At 42.3% G+C, this 20,795-nt stretch overlaps 1 protein-coding gene, 1 non-coding gene and 1 pseudogene across 13 annotated transcripts in view; 1 reads left to right on the forward strand and 2 right to left on the reverse strand.

Annotated features, from left to right (window-relative positions):
• Window positions 1-19,650, reverse strand: part of Gpatch8 (G patch domain containing 8) — an 80,481-nt gene extending 60,831 nt beyond the window's left edge. For 7 of the 12 annotated variants that reach the window (XM_017314538.2, XM_006533251.2, XM_030245975.1 and 4 more), the window contains exons 1-3: window positions 19,339-19,650; window positions 1,541-1,615; window positions 371-405 (exon numbers count right to left, since the gene is read on the reverse strand). Coding sequence is in view for 1 of the 12 variants with exons in the window: in NM_001159492.1 (NP_001152964.1) it covers window positions 1,541-1,615; window positions 19,339-19,383 (120 nt within the window). In the remaining 11 variants the exon portion in view is untranslated. The remainder of the gene's footprint in view (window positions 1-370; window positions 406-1,540; window positions 1,616-19,338) is intronic. The other 5 variants (XM_006533248.1, NM_001159492.1, XM_017314544.2 and 2 more) reach the window with 4 other exon arrangements.
• On the forward strand, window positions 8,869-9,517 carry Mdk-ps1 (midkine pseudogene 1; annotated as a pseudogene).
• On the reverse strand, window positions 12,455-12,558 carry Gm25337. Its single transcript, XR_003949880.1, has one exon. It is a non-coding gene; the product is annotated as a U6 spliceosomal RNA (small nuclear RNA).
• Window positions 19,651-20,795: the final 1,145 nt, after the last annotated feature.

The raw sequence follows: 20,795 nt of genomic DNA on the forward strand, positions 1-20,795 counted from the left end.
TTAAAATGGAAAACTAAATTATTTAAGTACAAACCATGTATCTTGCCTACGAATTTCATTATAAAATTCTTCCTGATGATCTGATACAGAACAAGGCACGAGCCTTGGTGGACTTTATTTAGCAGAGTGGGCTTGGCATTTTCCTCTTAGGTTCAGCACACGCTCAGCTATGAACTCTCCCTCTGCAGCATTATCACATGCGTCATCAATTACTGCCATGCCTAGTCTAGCATCATGCCAGCACATTAAGACAGAAAGTACTATATGCAGTGTTCACTGGACCAGAAAAACAGAAATAAGAAGGGGAGGTAGGGAGAAAGAAACCCTAGAGAAGAAATTAAAAAAAAAAGGCAGACCGTGCAATACAAACCAGATCATGGCTGCTTAGCTAATATGGGCCAACTGCTGTGGAAGAAAAATGTCGAACACCCCAAGTTGTGTAAATTCTGTAAACATCTAAACATACACACAAACACACACAACACCAACCTAATTAGGAACATAAATATATGTTGATCCTTTACTATGTCATAGCTTTGAAAGCAAAAGTTAAATTATCTATACTTTCTCAACTGCTTTGTTATTTCACAGAAGGAAAAGAAACTAGTGTTGCTTAAAGGGAGAGGGGCCTATCTTGAAGGATATATAAAACTTAGGATTCCCTGTCTGACTTCGTATCTATTCAAGCTTTACCAATGCCTCAATTAAATCTTCTTAAGTAGACACATGTAAGCACAAATTTTAAATACTGACAATAACAAGCTTAGACACTTCAACTATGGGCAGTTGTTCTAGAATAACATTGTTTTATGTCCAAAACTTAAGACTTTTCTTTCCTCCTAGAAACAGGGTTCTCTCTGTGTAGCCTTGGCTGTCCCAGAACTCACTCTGTAGACCAGACTGGCCTCAAACTCATAGATTCACCTGCCTCTGCCTCCCAAGTGCTCGGAATAAAGGCGTGCGCCACCATCACTTTTTTTTTTTAAGTAAGAGGCAGAGAAAATCTCCTTGTTCTCTGGCTTGGTATCATTACTGTCATAGACTAAGAAGTGTGAAAAGACAAAAGTAACTAACTGTTAACCTGGAAAACAAAAAACAAAAAACCACCAGTCATTTCTTAAGCTACAGAGACCAAGCTTACCATGTCTCACAAGTACCTTGCTACTTCGTAACTGTTTCTACTAGAACATTTCACACATGATTATGTTGTCCAGAAACGGTATTAAAGGATCAAAATACATTTTACTCCTTTATTTGATTTACAAAAACACTACCCCAACTTTCTGTCTTTTATCAAGGTTTAATATAGGCCAAAAGTAACATTTTTTTTCCATTAAATTCTAACTTTTTCTCTTTGTTTTACACTGATTTTCTAACAAATCACACCCAAAAGTCCACCTGATTACTCTAGGGCATGCAAGAAAATGGCTCTAAACTGTACTATCAGTTGTGCCTAAGTTTAACTTCACTCACATCAAGTGTCACACGAGCTCTACCTAACTAACTGGCTAAGACCCAAAATAAGCACGGGTCATCTTACCGATTCTATGGGCTTGTCAAGGGATGCTTGTTCAATCTCCAAGTGTCCTTCTTCATACTGATCAAAGTGATTACCCTGGAAAAAAAAACCTGCAGTTATTTTTCAAAAGTAGTTATTATTGAAGTAAGTGATAATCTAGCCAACTACAAGTTATTTTTATTTTTTTATTTTTGGTATAAAACCAAAATTATGCCAGGCAGTGATGGCCCACGCCTTAATCCCAGCGCTTGGGAGGCAGAGGCAGGTGGATTTCTGAGTTCGAGGCCAGCCTGGTCTACAGAGTGAGTTCCAGGACAGCCAGGGCTACACAGAGAAACCCTGTCTCAGAAAAAAAAAAAAAATCTACAAGGCCCAGTGAGATGGCTCAACATTGTAAAGGCATGTACCACCAAGATTGGCCACTTGAGTTTGATCGATAGCACACAAGTGGTAGAAAAAGAGAACCTACTTCAGCCAAGCTGTCCTCTGACAGACACATGTCCCACATACTGCCAGATAAATAAATAGAAATTATTTTCTTAAAAAAACTGCCAGCAGAGGATGTAGTTCAGTGGGAGAGCTCCTGATCATCACACAAAGGTCAAACATGAGGGATGGAAGGAGTTCAGGAGAAGAAGGATGGCTCGGAAGCTAAGTCTTGTTGCCTAAAGATACGAGTCTGATGACCCCAGTTTTACCCCATGTAAAGGGCTGGTAAGGGCCTAGTAAACCTGGCACACACCTTCCATCCCAACATTCGGGAGGCAGAGGAAGACAGAGCTCTGATTTCAAAGGCAAAGAGAGTTCCAGGATAATCAGAACTACCTGTTGGGCGGTGCAGGAGTGGGTGGGTGGGGAAGAGTTCCCTAGTATGCACAAGACCCTAAATTCAACCAGTAGCACAGACAGGAAAATAACAAAAACAAAGGAACTGTCAAAGTAAGGCAGGCAAGCAAAGTAACACAAAACAAAAACCTTAAGAGTCTGTCTTGGGCTGGAGACATAGATGGCTCAGTAGTTAAAAGCACTGGCTGTTCTTCTAGAGGGGTTCAGTTCCCAGCATCCACGTGGCACCTCACAACCATCTATAACTCCAGTTCCAGGGATCCAGCATCCTCTTCGGGCCTCCTTAGGCACTAGACATGCACACAGTACATATATATAGACAGACAAAATATTCAAACAAACTTAATAAATATAATAAAAATTTAAAAGTCTGTGTCTGGGGGCTGGAGATGCTGCTCAGAGATTAAGTATTTGCCCAGAATGCAAGAAGCCCTACATTCAATCACAAGTCCTGGAAATTAAAAAAGGACCAAAAGGCCAGGTGTGGTGGCACACGCCTTTAATCCCAGCACTCGGGAGGCAGAGGCAGGTGGATTTCTGACTTTGAGGCCAGCCTGGTCTACAGAGTGAGTTCCAGGACAGCCAGGGCTACACAGAGAAACCCTGTCTTGGAAAACCAAAAAAAAAAAAAAAAAAAAAAAAAAAGGGCTAAAAGAAGGACTAAACTAGAATTCTGAACCTCTTCTCCCTTAACAACTAATTGTTAACTAAAACCATTATGAACCACTTGTGACATCTGTGCTTAAACTGACTCACTTGTGTCCTTTTACTTTCTTCTTTGTCATGTAGATGCTGGGAACTGAACCTGAGACCTCTGGAAGAGCAGTCAGTGAGCCATCTGATCCATCTCTCCAGCCCACCCTTTTACTTTCATAAACAGTATTTCTTTCCAAAAAAAAAAATTGTTTCCTTATTATATGTGCGTGCTTGTGCATTCATCAAAGTGCAGTGCCACATATGTGGAGGTCAGAGTTCAACATCCAGGAGTTTTTGAAAAAGAAAGAAATGAATGTTGTTATGGTTCTAGGGAAATTAAACCTAGAGCCTTTTAAATTCTAAGCAAGCACTCTACTATTCAGCTCCATCTCCACCCCTAACAACGCTGATGAAGGCTGTCTTGATGGCTTACAACAGTATTCTCAACAAGTGGGTTGCAACCTTTTTTTTTTTTTTTGAAGGGGGGGGTCAAATGACCTTTTCACAGGGGTGAAGTCACCTAAGACCTTTGGAAACATATTTACATTATAACTTGTAACAGCAAAACTACAGCTATGAAGTAACAACAAAAATAATTATGTGGTGGGGGGGTGGGCTCACCACAACATGAGGAACTGTGTAAAAGAGTCACAGCATTAGGAAGGGTGAGAACTGCTGGCTGATAAGGCTAAAGCACTTGGTGTATGGATTGGCTACTTTTGTGTTAACTTGACACAGCTGGAGTTATCACAGAGAAAGGAGCTTCAGTTGAGGAAATGCCTCCATGAGCTCCAACTGTAAGGCATTTTCTCAATTAGTGATCAAGGGGGAAAGGCCCCTTGTGGGTGGTGCCATCTCTGGGCTGGTAGTCTTGGTTCTGTAAGAGAGCAGGCTGGGCAAGCCAGGGGAAGCAAGCCAGTAATGAACATCCCTCCATGGCCTCTGCATCAGCTGATTCCTGACCTGCTTGAATTCCAGTCCTGACTTCCTTGGTGATGAACAACAGTATGGAAGTGTAAGCCGAATAAACCCTTTCCTCCCCAACTTGCTTCTTGGTTATGATGATTGTGCAGGAATAGAAACCCTGACTAACACAGTGTACAACACTGACATCCTGACTTCATTGCCAGGAACGCACAGTAAAACGAGAACCACCTGCCAAAAAGGTTGTCACCCTAACTTCTGCACACCCACTGGGGTACAAGTGCCCTCACACATAAACAAAATAAAAATAAAAAACAGTAATAAAAATGTTCCTTATGGGCTGGTGAGATGGCTCAGTGGGTAAGAGCACCCGACTGCTCTTCCGAAGGTCCAGAGTTCAAATCCCAGCAACCACATGGTGGCTCACAACCATCCGTAACAAGATCTGACTCCCTCTTCTGGTGTGTCTGAAGACAGCTACAGTATACTTACATATAATAATAAAATAAATAAAATTAAAAAAAAAAAAAAAGAATGGCCCCGTGGGCTTATATATAAAAATGTTCCTTATAACCAAAGTTAGGGGATTCAAAGTGGGTTTGTTTTGTTTTTGTTTTTTTGAGACAGAGTCTCTCTATTTAGTCTCCTGAGCCAACCAGTTGCAGCTCAGTAGACCAGGCTGGCCTCCAACTCACACAGTTGCCTCTGTCTCTACCTTGAGCCACCATACCTGACCCCCTCAAAGTGGTTTTTATTACTAAATCAAAGCTTCTAGCAACTTATTTTTAGTTCATCTTATTTCTTTGTGTGTGCGCGCTTGCTCGCATGAGTACTCACTGGAAGGTATGACAGGGAGCAAATGCTCATGGCTGTCACGTGGAGGTCAGAGGATGACTGTGAAGCTGCCTCTTTCCACTTTATTGTAGGTTCTGGCACTCAAACCCAGGCCATCAAGCTTCCCAGCGACTGGCACTGGCTAAACCATGTCACTGGCCCAGATTCTAAGTTCCTGTTGAATGATCATATCAACAAAGCAGTAAACATCTGACTTTCTCCATCTAGATGAGGTCTATGCCAAGTGTAAAGTGATTTTATCTTTGACACACCCCTTAGTCTACCTTTGACATGACTCTGGCTAGTAAATATATTACACAAATGTCTGTTTTTCCCTGCTCTCACCAACTAAAATTTCTTTTTTGTTTGTTTGCTTCTTGAGACAGAGAATCCTGTAGCGCACACTGTCCTTGGACTCACTCTAAGGAGCTGAGGGTGACACTGAACTTGTGATCTTCTTGTACCCATGTTTCAAGAGCTGGGGCCACTGACAAATGCTGCCACACCCGGCTTTACCTTTTCTACGCCATTTATCAACATTGCTTAGAAATTGTCTAATGCCTAACATAGTAGCTGTAACACATCACAATTCTAGTAACATAATGACCTATATTTGGAACTTTTAAAATTACTATTACATTTATTGGTGTGTGTATGTTTGTAAGAGTGTGCACCACAGCATACATATGGGGGTCAGAGGACAACTTGTGGGAGTGAGTCCTATCTACCATGTGGATCCTGTAGATCAACTGGGGATGTGAGGCTGGTAGCAAGCATCTTTACCCACTAAGCTATTTGCTGACCCTAATTTGGACTTTCTAAACCACATAATGATGTCAGGGGTAGAGGCACAGCTCAATTGAAAACAATGTTTGCCAAATACGCACAAAGCTCTGGGTTCATTCTGGAACACCACACAGAGTAAGTGTGGTGGCATACACCAGTAATCTTAGATCTTAGTGCTTAGGGGCAGAGGCAGGAGGATGGAAAAATCCAAGCCATCCTTTGCCACCTAGCAAGGCCAAGGCCAGTCAGGGTTATGAGAATGTCTCAAGGAGAAAAACATTGTAAATGACTATGATTTTGATTCCACCTTCCATAGATGAAACAAGGAAAAGGAAAACTCAGAGAGAAAGCAAGTTTGATTTCCATAACCCATGAGCTAATAGAGAGCAGACGACCATAGCTGTCCTCTGACCCCCACAAGCACTCTGTGGTATGCACAGCCCACACTCATGCATACTAACACAATGAAAAAAAATCTTTTTTTTAAAGCCAGTATCATTATGAAGACCAGGCTGGCCTTGAACCCCAAAAGATCCACCTGCCTCTGCTTGCTGAGTGTTAGGATTAAATGCATATGCCACCACACTTGGCTAAAACCTCAAATTTTAAAAAAGTGGAACAAAACAGAACCATAAAAGACAGCTTCATATTTAAGCTATGAAAAAACTCAATCCCCCTCTTTTGTCAGCAAATAAATAAGACTTTATTGCCTACCTCTTCTTTACACATTCCAAGTAAGTAAATTTTACTACTAAGACAAATGGAATTGAAAAAGAAATGTCTCAAAAAGAAGAAAACATAAAACCTATCTTTGAAAAAGAAAACTAAGCCAAACAATGGTGGGCTATACAAACCGTTTTTTGGGGAAAAAAAAAGTCAGAGAAAACTAGACATTCTGGATATTAATGGCATAGTTTTATTAGTATAAAGTTCACTGCAAACAGAAGCCACAAAGTGACAACACATGCCTTTAATTCCAGCATTCCAGAGGCAGATATAGGGAGATATCTGAGTTCAAGACCACCCTAGTCTACAGAGCAGGTTCCAGAACAGTCAGGACTCACAGAGAGGCCTTGTCTCAGAAAACCAAAATAAATAAACAACAGCAATAATAATAAATCTTTAAAAAAAAGCCAGGTATGTTAATGCATACTTTTAATCCCAGCACCTGGAAGGCAAATCCAGACCAGATTTTTGGAAACTGAAGGTCAGCCTGGCCTACAAAACGAGTTCCAGGACAATTGGGGCTACACAGTGAGACACTGTCTACAAACAAACGAACCAAATAAAATTAATATAATACAATATACTACCCCTTTTTCTTTTTGAGAGTACAGGGGTGTTGGAGACAGGGTTTCTCTGTGTAGCCCTAGCTGTCCTAGAACTTGCTCTGTAGACCAGGCTGGCCTCAAACTAAAAGATCCACCTGCCTCTGCCTCCCGAATGCTGTGACTACAGGCGTGCACCACTGTTTTTTATCGTGAGCATACTGCACTTTCTACTCTAATAGAATATGCAATAAGCATATTTGGTTACAGTTCCACAGTCAAAAGGTCAAATTTGCTTTTTAATCAGAGGAAAATCAACACCACAGCTTCTGGTATTTGCTGTACTATCAATGACTTCTTTCAGTATCTGTATAGTGGTTTATAATTCCTTTAGTCTCTTTCACTTAAGTGTAAATGGCAGTGCTAGTGTGGCAAGGGCAGCAAGGGCAGCAAGACAAACAAAAGTACACAGTGTTTCAAGACGAAACTGTAGCAGAACTTAGGAAAACAGAAACATACCTCAGGCCAGGCAAGCCTTTGATCCCAGCACTCGGGAGGCAGAGGCAGGCCTGGTCTACAGAGTGAATTCCAGGACAGCACAGAGAAACCCTATACAGAGAAACCCTGTCTTGGGGGAAACAAAACAAAACAAAAAACAAAAACAAAAACAAAATAAAGAAAGAAAAAAGAAAAGAAATATACTTCAGGCTAGAATCTATTTTCATTAATATTAGAATTGATTAAATCACAAGAAAAAGACAAAAACCTCTATATATACCAGATCCACAATTCAAGACGCTACAAGTCTAGCATGGCATATGCCTGTAATCCTTCCTTAGGGAAGGCAGAAGCAGGGAACAGCTTTAAGTTCAAGGTCAGCCAGGCTACAAGTCCTTACTTGTCAAAAAAAAAAAAAAAAAAAACCCAAGGAAATCAAAATAAGATTTCATTAATTACCATGCTCAGAGAACAGGTCTGACTCCCAGCACCTGGGAGTTAAATGCAGAAATATTCAGAACTGGGGGTTCTAGACTAGCCTGAGCTACATAATACTGTCTTTAAAAAAAAAAATCAAACATGAACTTTGCCACTCTCAGAAAATAAGTATTTTGCCACCCAGTAATAGGGACTGAACCCAGAAACTTAGGAATGGTAAGCAAGCATTCCATTGATGAACTACATCTCCAAACCAGAAGAAAATAAAAATCTTTTGTTACTATTTTTTGTCTAGAGATAAATTCTCTAGTAGCCTAGGCTGGCCCTTTAATTCCTTATGTAACTGAAGCTAGTCTTGAACTTTTAATTTTTTTTTTCTTTGTTTGGTTTTATGAGTCAGGGTTTCTCTGTGTAGCCCTGGCCCTGAAACTCACTTTGGAGACCCCGAACTGCAGAGTGCTGGGATCAAAGGCATATGCCATCACAACCGGCTTACCACTCTTAGCCCCTAAAAAGCTTTAAGGGGTCTAAGACTAATTCAGTCATGGAGTAACATGTGCAGCACCCTGTGTTTAATCCCCAGAACAAGGAAACTTTAGGACACATCACCCAAATAGAAAGTGCATCCCAGGTATAAAGGAGTGAATCAGAATAGTTTTTAAAACATTTCTAAGTCACTGGGTTAGAAAAACAGCTCGACCTATGGATAAAGGCACGTGCTACCAAGTCCAAGAAGAGTTCCATTCCTGGAATCTGCACAATAAAAGAACTGACTTCTCATCTCCACACATGGATGTGATAATATGTGCCCACAAACAATACATAATGAAGTCAAAACTTTTAGCTCTGAGGTTTAACTGTAGGGTGCTTGCCCAGTTGGTACAAGGCCCTAGATGCAATTCCCAGCCCCATATAAAGTGGATACGGTAGTGCACAATGGTAATCCCATCCCAGCAAGTAGGCAGTGGAAACAGAAGATTCAAGGTGACAGGCCAGGGCGAGACAGCAGCACCAAGGCTTCTTCCTTCTCGCCCTTCTTACCCTCTTGGGGGGTCACATCCATGGTGGCCAAAGAGAGAGAGAGAGAGAGAGAGAGAGAGAGAGAGAAGGAGGAGGAGGAGGAGGAAGAGGAGGAGGAGGAGGAGGAGGAGGGCAGCAAGTGTTCGGAGTGGACATGGGGGCCATGCATCCCCAGCAGCAAGGACTGCGGCATGGGTACCTGTGGGGTCCAGACCCAGCACATTCATTGCAAGGTGCCCTGCAACTGGAAGAAGGAATTTGGAGCCAACTGCAAATACAAGTTTGAGAGCTGGGGGACGTGTGATGGGAGCACTGGCACCAAAGCCCGCCAAGGGACCTTGAAGGAGGTATGGTACAATGCCCAGTGCCAGGAGGCCATCTGCAGTATCAAGCCCTGCACCTCCAAGACCAAGTCAAAGACCAAAGCCAAGAAAGGAAAAAGAAAGGACTAAGTCAGGAGGCCAGAGAGCCTCTCTGGCCTTGCCTGGAACCTGAATAGAGCCCTCCTCTCCCACAGGCCCAAGATATAAGCCACCAGTGCCTTTTGTCTTCCTGTCAGCTTTGTCAATCACGCCTGCCCTCTCACGCCCACTCCAAGTGCCCAAAGTCGGAATGGACAAGGGATTCTGGAAAGTAAGCCTCCCCCCGTACCCCCTTTTGTTCTCCTGTTATTGAGAAATGAATAAAAAAGCCGGGCAGTGGTGGCGCACGCCTTTAATCCCAGCACTTGGGAGGCAGAGGCAGGCAGATTTCTGAGTTTGAGGCCAGCCTGGTCTACAGAGTGAGTTTCAGGACAGCCAGGGCTACACAGAGAAACCCTGTCTTGAAAAACAACCAAAAACCAAAAAACCAAACCAAAAAACCAAACCAAAAAAAAAAAAATTACCGGGACAAACAAACAGTCCTAGGCTATGTGAGACCCAGTATCAAAAGATTTTTTTTTTCTTTTGAATCAGACTCAATTATAATACCAGACCAAAGTATGCTGGCGAAGAGACTGCTAAGAGGTCAAGGCCAATCTGGGCTACATAGTAAATTCTAGGAGATCCCGAGTTAGTGTTGAGATACTCTCTCAAGAAACAAAAACAAGGTCCAGGCTTTAATGCCAGAGAGAAGAATGTGGATTTCTGTGAGTTGGAAGCCAGCCTCATCTACATAGAGTTCTAGGCCATCCAAGAACCATAGAGACCCTGTCTCAAAACAAAATCGTATTTTGGTTATATACTATCATTAAGACCTAAAAAGATAGGTGTAGTGGCATGTATCTGTAATCCTAGCACCTGACTCAAGTAGCAAGGGAAGGGGGATTTAGATAGAGTTCAGGACCAGCTTGGGCTACATACATAAGAAGTCCCTATCTCAAGAAGGACAAAAAGACAGAAAAGAGAAAGGAGAAGAGGAAGGGAAGGAACCAGAGCTGAGAATACAATCAAAGAATCCCTCTACAGTACTCTAATTAGAATTTTATAGCACAACAACAAAAGTACTCTACTTGACAATATAAGGCCTTGTCTAAACAACACATACAGAGGCTTGAGAAAAAAAAGAGTAGAAGAACATTTGCTTTTTCTCTGATCTTTATCATACAAGAACAGCCTTGAATAAGGAGGATCAGATTTGGACTCCTACACCAGGGTGAGACAAACTAAACACAGGATCACAGCAGCCTTATAACCACAGTTCTTTCCAAACCCATTCTCCCACCAAAAGATCTTTTTTAAAAAAATAAGTATCTTTCTCTTTACTATTCATATAGAATTAGAAATGTGGCCTTTGTATAACCCATATTTGTTTATTTTGCCTTAATCATACACCCTGTGTCCTTTGTGGGTTTTTGGTCTGTATTGTTTGTTTGTTTTTAAATTGTCAGGCTGATGAGATGGCTCAGCATGTAAGAGCACCTACTGCCCTTCTGAAGGTCCTGAGTTCAAATCCTAGCAACCACATGGTGGCTCACAACCATCTCTAGTGAAATCTGACTCCCTTTCTGGAGTGTCTGAAGACAGCTACAGTGTACTTACATATAATAATAAATAAATCTTAAAAAAAAAAAAATGTCACCAGGCAGTGGTGGTGCACACCTTTAATCCCAGCACTGGGGAGAAAGACAGGTGGATCTGAGTTCAAGGCCTGTCTGGTTTACAGAGCAAGTTCCAGGACAGCCATGGCTACACAGAGAAACCCTGTCTTAAAAAATAAAACAAACAAACAAAATCTCAGTATGTAGTCCAGACTTGCCTTGAACAATTAATAGTCCCCGCCTCAGAGTCGTCTTCTTTTTTTTACTTCTGGTTTTTCGAGACAGGGTTTCTCTGTGTAGCCCTGACTGTCCTGGAACTTTGTAGACCAGGCTGGCCTTGAACTCAGAAATCCACCTGCCTCTGCCTCCCGAGTGCTGTAGGCATGCGCCACCACACCCAACCTGGCCTGGCCTCAGAGTCTTAAATCCTGAGACTGTAGGGTGCAGCATGGACACACACCAGCATACCTTCCATGCCTTTACTTTTTGAACCACTTCTAGGGAACCTTCAGGAGATCTTCCTTTGTCACTCTTGACATTCTTCATTTGCTAAGAATCATAGCAATTCATCATCACTATTTTGAAATTGGTTTCATCCATGAATCAAATTTTCCCCTCTTTCATACTTTGATGATTTTATTTAAGCTTTAGTATCCCAAGCACACCTGAGGTTGATTTATTTCTCCCAATTGAAAAGGGGGGAAAAAAAGACAGAAAACTCTTGGGGATTGGTTCTAATGCTTTGTCTTAACTCAGCTACCAAAATCACACGGGAATCTGCATATCCAAACGCTAAGAGGCCCTGTCCCCAGTGGGTTTTTGATTGATCAATAAAGAGTCAGTGACCAGTGGCTGGGAGGAGTGAAAGAGGCTTTTAGGATTCCCAGGCAAGAAAAAAGGGGATTCCGCTGAGAAAGGTGTGTAGGATGGACCACACCATGACAGGGGAAGCAGAGAGATCAGAATTAAGAGCCACTCCCCTTCTTGGGTCTGGGGCAGCAAAGATAAAACATAGATTCAGAAAGTGTTAACTAAGGAATACTGGAGGGAAGTGTGAGCGAGCCTCGGGGAGGTTTGGAAGTACCCAGTCATTGAGCCAGTCAAGGTATATCAAAATCAAGGTGATGTTTGTGTGTGTGTGTATGTGTCTTTCATTCATGAATCCAGAGAACTCTGGTGGGTGACTTACAAGCGATCACCCCGGCCCGCAATCACCCACTGGGAGTTCAGTGCGGATTACATCATAGATGACATCAACAGTGGTGCAGTGGAGTGCCCAGCTAGTTAAGAAGCAACAAGATAAAATTTCAATAAAAGACTATCTGATTTAAAAAAAAAAGAAAACAATAATAAAAATCTGTCCATTTGTTATCTTTTGCACACCTGCATTAGAATAGCAACTCTAGTCCGAAGTACTAGACACATGCACACAAAAACATACACACAAAACCTGTTTCTGTGACCTAAATAGACAATGAACCTCTTTTCAAGTAAATGTCTTCTGAGAGTGCTATTATATTATCACAAATGGCTCACAAAAGATGCTAGCACATCTCAATGCTAGCACGTCACAACTCAATGGTAAAAGATTTTCTTTTTTCTTTTTTTAATATGGAATGCTTCATGAATTTGCATGTCATCCTTGCGCAGGGGCCATGCTAATCTCTGTATCGTCCCAATTTTAGTATATGTGCTGCTGAAGCGAGCACGGTAAAAGATTTTCATGGCATGACTAAACCCTGATTTTTGAAGCCTAGTATAAGGGAAGGGAAAAGGGCCCCCAAATGGAATCCTATAAACACACTACATAAAAGTACCTGATGGCCGGGCGTGGTGGCGGGCACGCCTTTAATCCCAGCACTCGGGAGGCAGAGGCAGGCGGATTTCTGAGTTCGAGGCCAGCCTGGACTACAAAGTGAGTTCCATGACAACCAGGGCTATACAGAGAAACCCTGTCTCGAAAAAAAACCCAAAAAAAAAAAAAAGAAAAAGAAAAGTAGCAGATGGCTTACTGCTATTTAACATTGAGATCACTTAGGCAGACTCTAGAAAGTCCTTGAGCAAATGTTACTTTTTTTTAAATTATGATCATTATTTTATTTCCCCATGCTAGTAGGTAAGAAAGGCACTCAGTCTGGATCTGCTTAGTAAACACCAGGCTCCAAATTCCTCTCCCATCTCCAAGCCAGCACCGAGGATAGAAATAGGCCCTGCTCCTTCATGACACCTAGGCAGGCCTACTCCTATCCCCAGCCCAGGGTTATGGATAGGATGTTTATATTGGGCTCACATCCTGGTCTCTACAGTCTCAGTTCAACTGGCAACAGAGGTGCATACACAGTAGACCAACCTGAAATGCAAACTGAAATACAGTGCCAGATTATTTTCAGTTCCTAGGAAAATAAAAAATCGAGGGCTGGCAAGATGGTCCAGCAGGTAAAACCCTTGTGTTGCCAAAGCTATAGAAATGTGTTTCATCTCTGAGACCAGCGTGGGAGAGAGAACTAACTCTAAGAACTGACTTCTGATCACCCCCGCCACACACACACACACACACACACACACACACACACACACACACACACACGGCACATGAGTGCCCCCTGACACACACACATTCCAAACACATGCACTTTTATAATCAGTTTGTCCAAAGTAGAAAAACCATGATCTACTTGGATTTTCCAAAAAACATCAGGATGTTTGTGAGCAGTCAGTAATAATCTCTTACACAATTTTTTTAAATAAAAATTATTCTTACGGGGCCTGCCACACATCTTTAATTCCACCACTTGAGGGAGAAGCAGGCATGCACACTTCTATTGAGTTTCAGTCCACCCAGGGCTACACAGTGAAACCCTGTCTCTAAAAAACCCAAAAATAAATGATTCTAATCTTTAAAATCTATGCCTATGAGCCAACTGTGGCAGCTCATGCTGGAAACCCAGCACTTGAGAGAACTGCCATGTGTCTCAAATAAGGGCAGACTACAAGGTAAGGCCCTGACTTTATAAATAAATAAATAAATAAATAAATAAATAATAAAAAGGAGGTATTTTATTTTCACTTTCCCATCTATTGTTGTAACCTTTTTTTTTTCCCATTAAAAATCAGTAACAAGAACCATTAGTCTTCTTGGATACAAATAATAAAGAATACTTGCTCACTAGTATTTAGCCACATCACCATTAAAAGATGCATAACCACAAAATGCTAAGCTGAACAGCACTTTACAGCTACATATCAATGTAATGTATAGCTAAAATTTTAATGAATCTTAAACCCAAAATGTTATCTTATTGTAAATTACATTATATATTTTTCATTAGTTTATGTAAAACTTGAATCTGTCAACAAATGTCTTACTTTGAACATGCAGAAAGAGGTGATATCTCACCCAGAAACTGAGGTCAGATTCTGAAGGAGTCATTAAAGCATTATTAGACAAACACAAATCAGTCGCGATTACCAAGGTTTCCAAAGATAAAACGCCACTTTGAAAAGCTACAGTTGTGTACCCAACACTGCCCACCTAAAACCCAGGACTGGTAGTGCAGGCCTGTAATCCCAGTCATTTGGAGTCTGAGGCAGGAGGACTGCAATTCAAACAGAACCTGCTGAGACAACAGAACAGTTAAAGGCCAGCCTAGGTAATTTAGTAAGACCCTGTTTCAAAATAAAAAATAAAATAAAGAGGGCTGGGGTAGTGGTACAGGCTGACCATCTGTAATCCCAACACTAGCAGCACAGGCAGAATTAGTTCAAGGCCATGCTGGGCTACAAAGTGTATCTGAGGCCAGTTTCTGCTACTTGAGATCCAGGCCTTGATCCTGGGGCTGGGGGTGGGAAACATAGTCAATGGGAGAGAGTAGAGGAGAAAAGTCTAAAACTGAAACAAAACAATGTATCCTTTATGATAAGTGAAACTTGGTCAGAAGCCCTTGAAAAACAAAGCACAGATCTGGGCAAAACAACAGAGAAAAACTGTGATTGTATTGCCCATCTAAAAGACCACTTATTTGTGTAGTCTATAAATCCACCCTTCATAATTCATGATTCAATTATATTTGTATAAAATATAAAATCCAGGCTAGAGATACAGCTCAGTTGGTAGTATTAGTCTTGCTCAAACAAGGCCCAGGGTTCAATCTGGACAAGTGGACACGGTGGCACACGCCTATAATCCCAGCATTTGACAGGCAGAAGAATTAGACGTTCAATACTACTCACCTAGTGAGTCTGAGGCCAGCCTGAGCTATGTGAGCCCCTATCTTTAAGAAAAATAAATAAACAAACAGCAGATAAAACTGCTAGGGGAAAAAATGATCTCCAATACATGTTCAGGAGTCAAAACATCAGGCAGCAAGATGGTTAGGCTGATAAAGGCACTTGCCATGCAAGCCTGACTACCTGAATTCAATCCCAAAAGTCCTCATGAAGGTGGAAGGAGATAACTAACTCTATAAAGCAGTGACCTGACCTTACCTTCATACATGCACTGTGGCAAGCATGCCCACGCCCCCCCCCCAACAATAATAATAAATAAAAAAGGTGAAAAAGCCAATCTAGGGGTTAGAGAGATGACTTGCTAGTAAGACCATCTAGTAAGTCCTCTTGCAGAGGACCTGCCACCCACGGAGGATACCCAGGATGCAATTCACAACTGCTTCTAACTCCCTCTTTGGTTTCCCTAGGTACTGCACTCACAAGCACAAACCCCTCACAGATATTCACATACACACATCATTATGAAAAACAAAACAAAAAGACAATCTTCTAAGAAATTATCTTTGATGAGCAGTGGTGGTACATGCCTTTAATCACAGTACTCAGGAAACAGAGGGAGGCAGTATCGCTATGAGTTCGAGGCTAGCCTGGTCTACACAGAGAGTTCCAGGGCTACACAAAACAAAAAACAAGTAATTATATATATATATATATTTTTAAAAAATGGAAAAGCCCATCTAAATTTAATCCCTATGATATAACAGATATATTAATCAAGTTAATTATCTATCTAAGCCACAATTATTTCACTTAAAAATGGATAGCAGCTACTTCTTAGGTATTATTATAAAAACGGAGATATACACAAACCCCCAAGATTAATGTTTTTTTTTCTCATTTTCTTAATGTTTGAAAATTTTGATTTGTGTTTGTGGGAGCACACATATGGAGCTGGTCAGAGGACAAACTGTGGGAGTCAGTTTTTTCCTAGCATGTAGGTTCTGGGAATCAAATTCAGGTGATCAGACTTGGCAGAAAGTGCCTTTTCTAGCTGAACCATCTTATACGCACCTTAATTTTTGAGACAGTGTCTCATATAACCCAGGCTAGCTTCAAACTCGCTTATATAACCAGAGATAATATGGAAAGCCTAATTTTCCCTCTACCTCCAAAATTCTGGAATTATGGGAACTCATCACCAGTAGCCTGAACTTTAAAAAAAAAAAAAAAAAAAAAAGACAGGGTCAGGCTGGAGAGATGGCTCAGTGGTTAAGAGCACTGACTGCTCTTCCAGAGGTCCTGAGTTCAATTCCCAGCAAACACATGGTGACTCACAACCATCCTGTAATGGGATTTGATGCCCTCTTCTGATGTGTCTAAAGACAGCTAAAGTATGCTCATATACGTTAAAAAAAAAAAAAAAAAAAAAAAAAAGACAGGATCTTGTTATGCTCAACTACTTAAAACCTTAAAAGGCTACATTAACTTTAGTAATCTAAACTTGAAAACATATTTGAAGATCTATTACTCAAAGAGCATCCTCCTGTTTCCCTCCCTCTTCAGTGGCTCTAAACCAAAGGGCTGTACTGACAGCTGATCAGTATTAAAACAGCCAGAGACAAATAAATTAGCTATTCTCACTTTATTATTATTTTTGTTACTATTATTACTACCATGGTGTTAAGGATCAAATCCTTCACATATTAGGGAAATACTCTACCACTGAACATATTATACCCCTGGCCCTTAAGTATTTTTAAAGGCATGGTCTTTTTTAGAAACTATAGCATAATAATCTGCAAAAGGGACTGGGAATGTAACTAGTAGTTGAGAACCCGATACTCACATACACACAAACATAAATATATACATAAATAAATAAAACATAATTTAAAATATAATTCCATTTCTGGATTGGTGACTTAGCTCAGTGGGTAATAGTGCTTGCTAGTATCACCACAAAACCCTGGGGATGAAAGACCACACCTGTAATCCCAGCACTTCAGAGGTTGAGGAAGGGGAGTCAGAGATTCAAAGTCCTCCCTGGCTAGACTGCAGACTTGAGGCTAGTGCTAGTATGAGATATATACGACATGGTTTCACAACAATTTTCCCATTTCCAATACCCTTTATGCAAAATACTGCGACATTTAGAATTTTAAGTGGGTTATGTCAGAGCAAGTGCAGAAAATACAATTAAAATGTATGTACGAACATCAAAGAGCTCAAAGGATCTATTTCTGGTTTTAAAACCGTTTTATTATATTTACGTCATGGGGGCTGTTAGAGGCCAACTCTGGGGAACTGGCTTGGTTCTTTCCTCCCAGCTTGTGGATGCCCAGGCACTAACTCCGCTCAGATTTGATGGCAAACTCCCTAAGCCACCTTTAAGGCTGTGACTTTTTATTATTGTGCATATCATGTGAGGGGACATATAATTTGGGGTCAGAAGCCAACTTTTTGGAGTTGGATCTCTCCTTCCACCTTCCAGGGATCAAACTGAGGCGGCCAGGCTTGTGAGGCGGAGGCTTTTTACCCACTGACCCATCTCATAAATCCCATAAGTCAGATTTTATAGTACCTCAACTAAAGCATCGAAGAAGAGTCTCCCTGCTCAGTTTCCAAGTGACGACACTCACATCCTAATAGCCAGTTTTCAATATCTTCATTCAAAACCCCGTTTGAGCCAGCTGAAATACTTGAGGGCCATTTTTCCTCAAAACTGTCTGTTTTCAATTTTATTAGGTCACCTTGAAATTCTTTTCTCTGAAAAGCATTGGAAGGTTTTCGTCATCTACTGTCTCCTAAATAATTTTAAATTAACAAAAAATAGTAATAAAGCGTATATACTTTATACCTGCTTCATAGGGCTTGATATAGGGAGAAAGAAAAGAAAGATAAGCCTGCCTTCCTTCTCGGGTATCAAATGTCCACCTCAAACTTTGGAAGACCTGAGATAAATCCTTAAAACACCTTAAGATGCTGTGCTGGGCTGCAGTTTCTGCGGCAGGCACATGACCACAAGGCATTTTCAGCAACTCCCAAATCCCTTACTGCTGCAAAACTTCCCATAGCGTTCTACACCTAAGACTATTTAACAGTGTTGATTTTAAACCAGTTGAAATTGCTTTGTCTATCAACCCAATCATCTCCAAGAATTCAAACCCTTCAAATTGCCTTCTGACACAGCTAGAGGTGCGTTGAGGAAGCTGAAAGGAATACAAAAACTCGAGTTCGGAGGCTCATCCCTTGACCTAAATTGCTGTTGCCAGGAGATGCGGTAGTAATGCAGTGATTTGCAACTGAGGATGTATTTTACCTAGAAATAACCAAAGGCTACTAAATCCCTTATTGTCTCCCAACTATGCCTGCAGTAACAATTTCAATATCTAAAAGCCTAATGATTCTAATTCGGCCTTTGTTGTTTGTTTTTTTGTTTTGTTTTGTTTTTGTTGTTTTTTTCTTTAATGCCTGCCACCCCACGGACATCTTTCCCAGATCAACATTTGCAAACGAAGAAAGAAAAAAAAAAAAAATCAAGGTTTAGGAACGAATTTACTCCCGCTTGGAAAGGCCATAATTATGCTTCTTTACAAATCTTGGTAGGTCTCGAAGTTAAGTTTACGCCAGTCCACAGACCTATACCTTACTGTCCCCAACCCAATTAACGGCCTGTAAACAACAGCAGTTATTTATGCCCAGAGAAAGCTCAATGGCTCGCCTCAACAAAAAAGGCGTCTTTGATAAGAAAGGGCGCCCTTTACCAGGGGGAAGACTAGGTTAGACAGTCGATAAAGGGCTTGTTTGTCACAATGGGAAAACGGAGAGGCGATCCCCAGGATGATCGGGGCGAGCAAAAGCCAAGGCTTCCATAGCCCCGGCCTGAAAACCGCTGGCCCAAGCCTTCCCCGCCCCAGCCCTCTCCCCCGGGGGCCGGGCCGGCCCTGCGCCTGCACAGGCCCCGAGACAAGCAAAGCGCAACCCCCACAAAGCGCCCGGCTGCGGAGCGGGAAGCCAGGAGCAAAATAGGAGGAAAGCCGAGCCGAAGAAGCGGCGTGAATAGGGATGAAGCCGGGGACGCGGCCTCATCTCAGCCCCGGAGGCCCCTGGAGAAATGAGAGGCAGGAAGGGGCGAGAGCCGGCTTGCAAGGTGGAGCGGAGAGCAGAAGGAAGGAGAGCCAGGAGGCCGGGAGGGAGGCGGCCCCGGGCTCGCGGCGAGCCCTCCGGGGGCGTGGGTGGTCCTCGGCGACGCCCGTGTTTACCTGAAAGTCTCGGTCCTCGTTGAAGCGGGAGAAGCGGTCCGCCATTTTGCCGCTCTCACTCCTCCTCAGGACGACGCTCTCCGGTTCGCTCCTCCCCTCCCGCTACGCCCGCCCCCTCTCTGTTTCCACGCCCCCTCCCACGCCCACCGGGCGCGCGCAGCAGGCGTGGGGAGGGGGGTGGAGGATGTGTGCTTGGCGAGGGATTGTTGGGGGGGTGTTGGGAAGAGGAGGGAACAGGAATTCGTTCCGACGGGAATCCCGAAGGCGCGCAGGCCTGGAGGCGGAACCTTCCTCTCACATCGCTCGGTTTCACGCCCGGCCCCGAGCGACCCCAGCGGGCCGCGCATGCGCACTCGCGCCGGCGCGCGTAAGCGCTTCCGGAGGGAAAGATCAGCAGGGCAGAGCATTTGGGGGCCTGGGAAGTATTCACTTGCTCCCTTAGCAGTGTTCAGAAGTCTTTCTTTCTTATGCTCTTGTTTACGGTCAAGCCCATCCCGTATTTGTAATAATATACAGTGTAATGCTATACAGTAGCATGAGATCTGACTTTACAGCTAGAGTACTTTTAATGTTTTTTTGTTTTGTTTTTGTTATTTTGTTGACAGGGTTTCCTGTAGCTCTCTATGTAGTAGAGGCTCGCCCCCCGATGTCCAAAGAGGGTATTTTTAAAATTAATACATAATAATGTTACTTAAGAGGTACCAAAAAAATCTCTCAAAGGGCTTCCATTCCAGGCAGGAAGTCAGATAACCAATAAATTAACCTAATAGTTGTAAATATAAACGAGTGTCTATTCCTGCTTGAGGCTGAGGGGAAATTAAGTCAAGCTTATCCTTGGCTACATAGGAAGTTCAAAGCTAGCCTGGGCTATAAGACATTGCTTCAAATAACAAAATCTAAGTGACACTGTGGGGGGGGGGGACTGTAATGAAAAGAATGACCTATCTTAAAGCTACATATAAATCAAGGCATAACAAAGGGATCACAACCTTGAAGAAGAGAGAAACTTAAACACATGGCTACCAAGAGCTTGACGTTTTTTTCTTACTATTTTCCCTCCCCCTCCCACTCCTCTCCCCCCTCCACACATATATATTCATGTTCAGAGTCATTGGATCCCCTGAAGCTAGAGTTACAGTTAAGAATCACCATGTATGTCAGTGCTAGAAACAAACCCAGGTGCTCTGCATGTGGAACAAGTGCTTTTAACTGCTTAGCCATCTTTCCAGCTCTTGTTTTCTTTAATGTTTTCACAGGGTGGGGGAGTGAGGGGGGGCTGTTTAATTTTACCTAGTGTAAGACTGCTTCGCCTACATGAATGAATGAATGTATGTATGTATGTATGTATGTATGTATGTATGTATGTATGTGTATCAGCTCTTAACAGCTGAGCCATCTCTCTAGCCCCTCTACCTGATTTTAAGACAAGGTCTCTCCTTAAACCTGGAGCTCTCCCT

Source organism: Mus musculus, chromosome 11, assembly GCF_000001635.26.
Source record: "Mus musculus strain C57BL/6J chromosome 11, GRCm38.p6 C57BL/6J".
Taxonomy (NCBI): domain Eukaryota; kingdom Metazoa; phylum Chordata; class Mammalia; order Rodentia; family Muridae; genus Mus; species Mus musculus.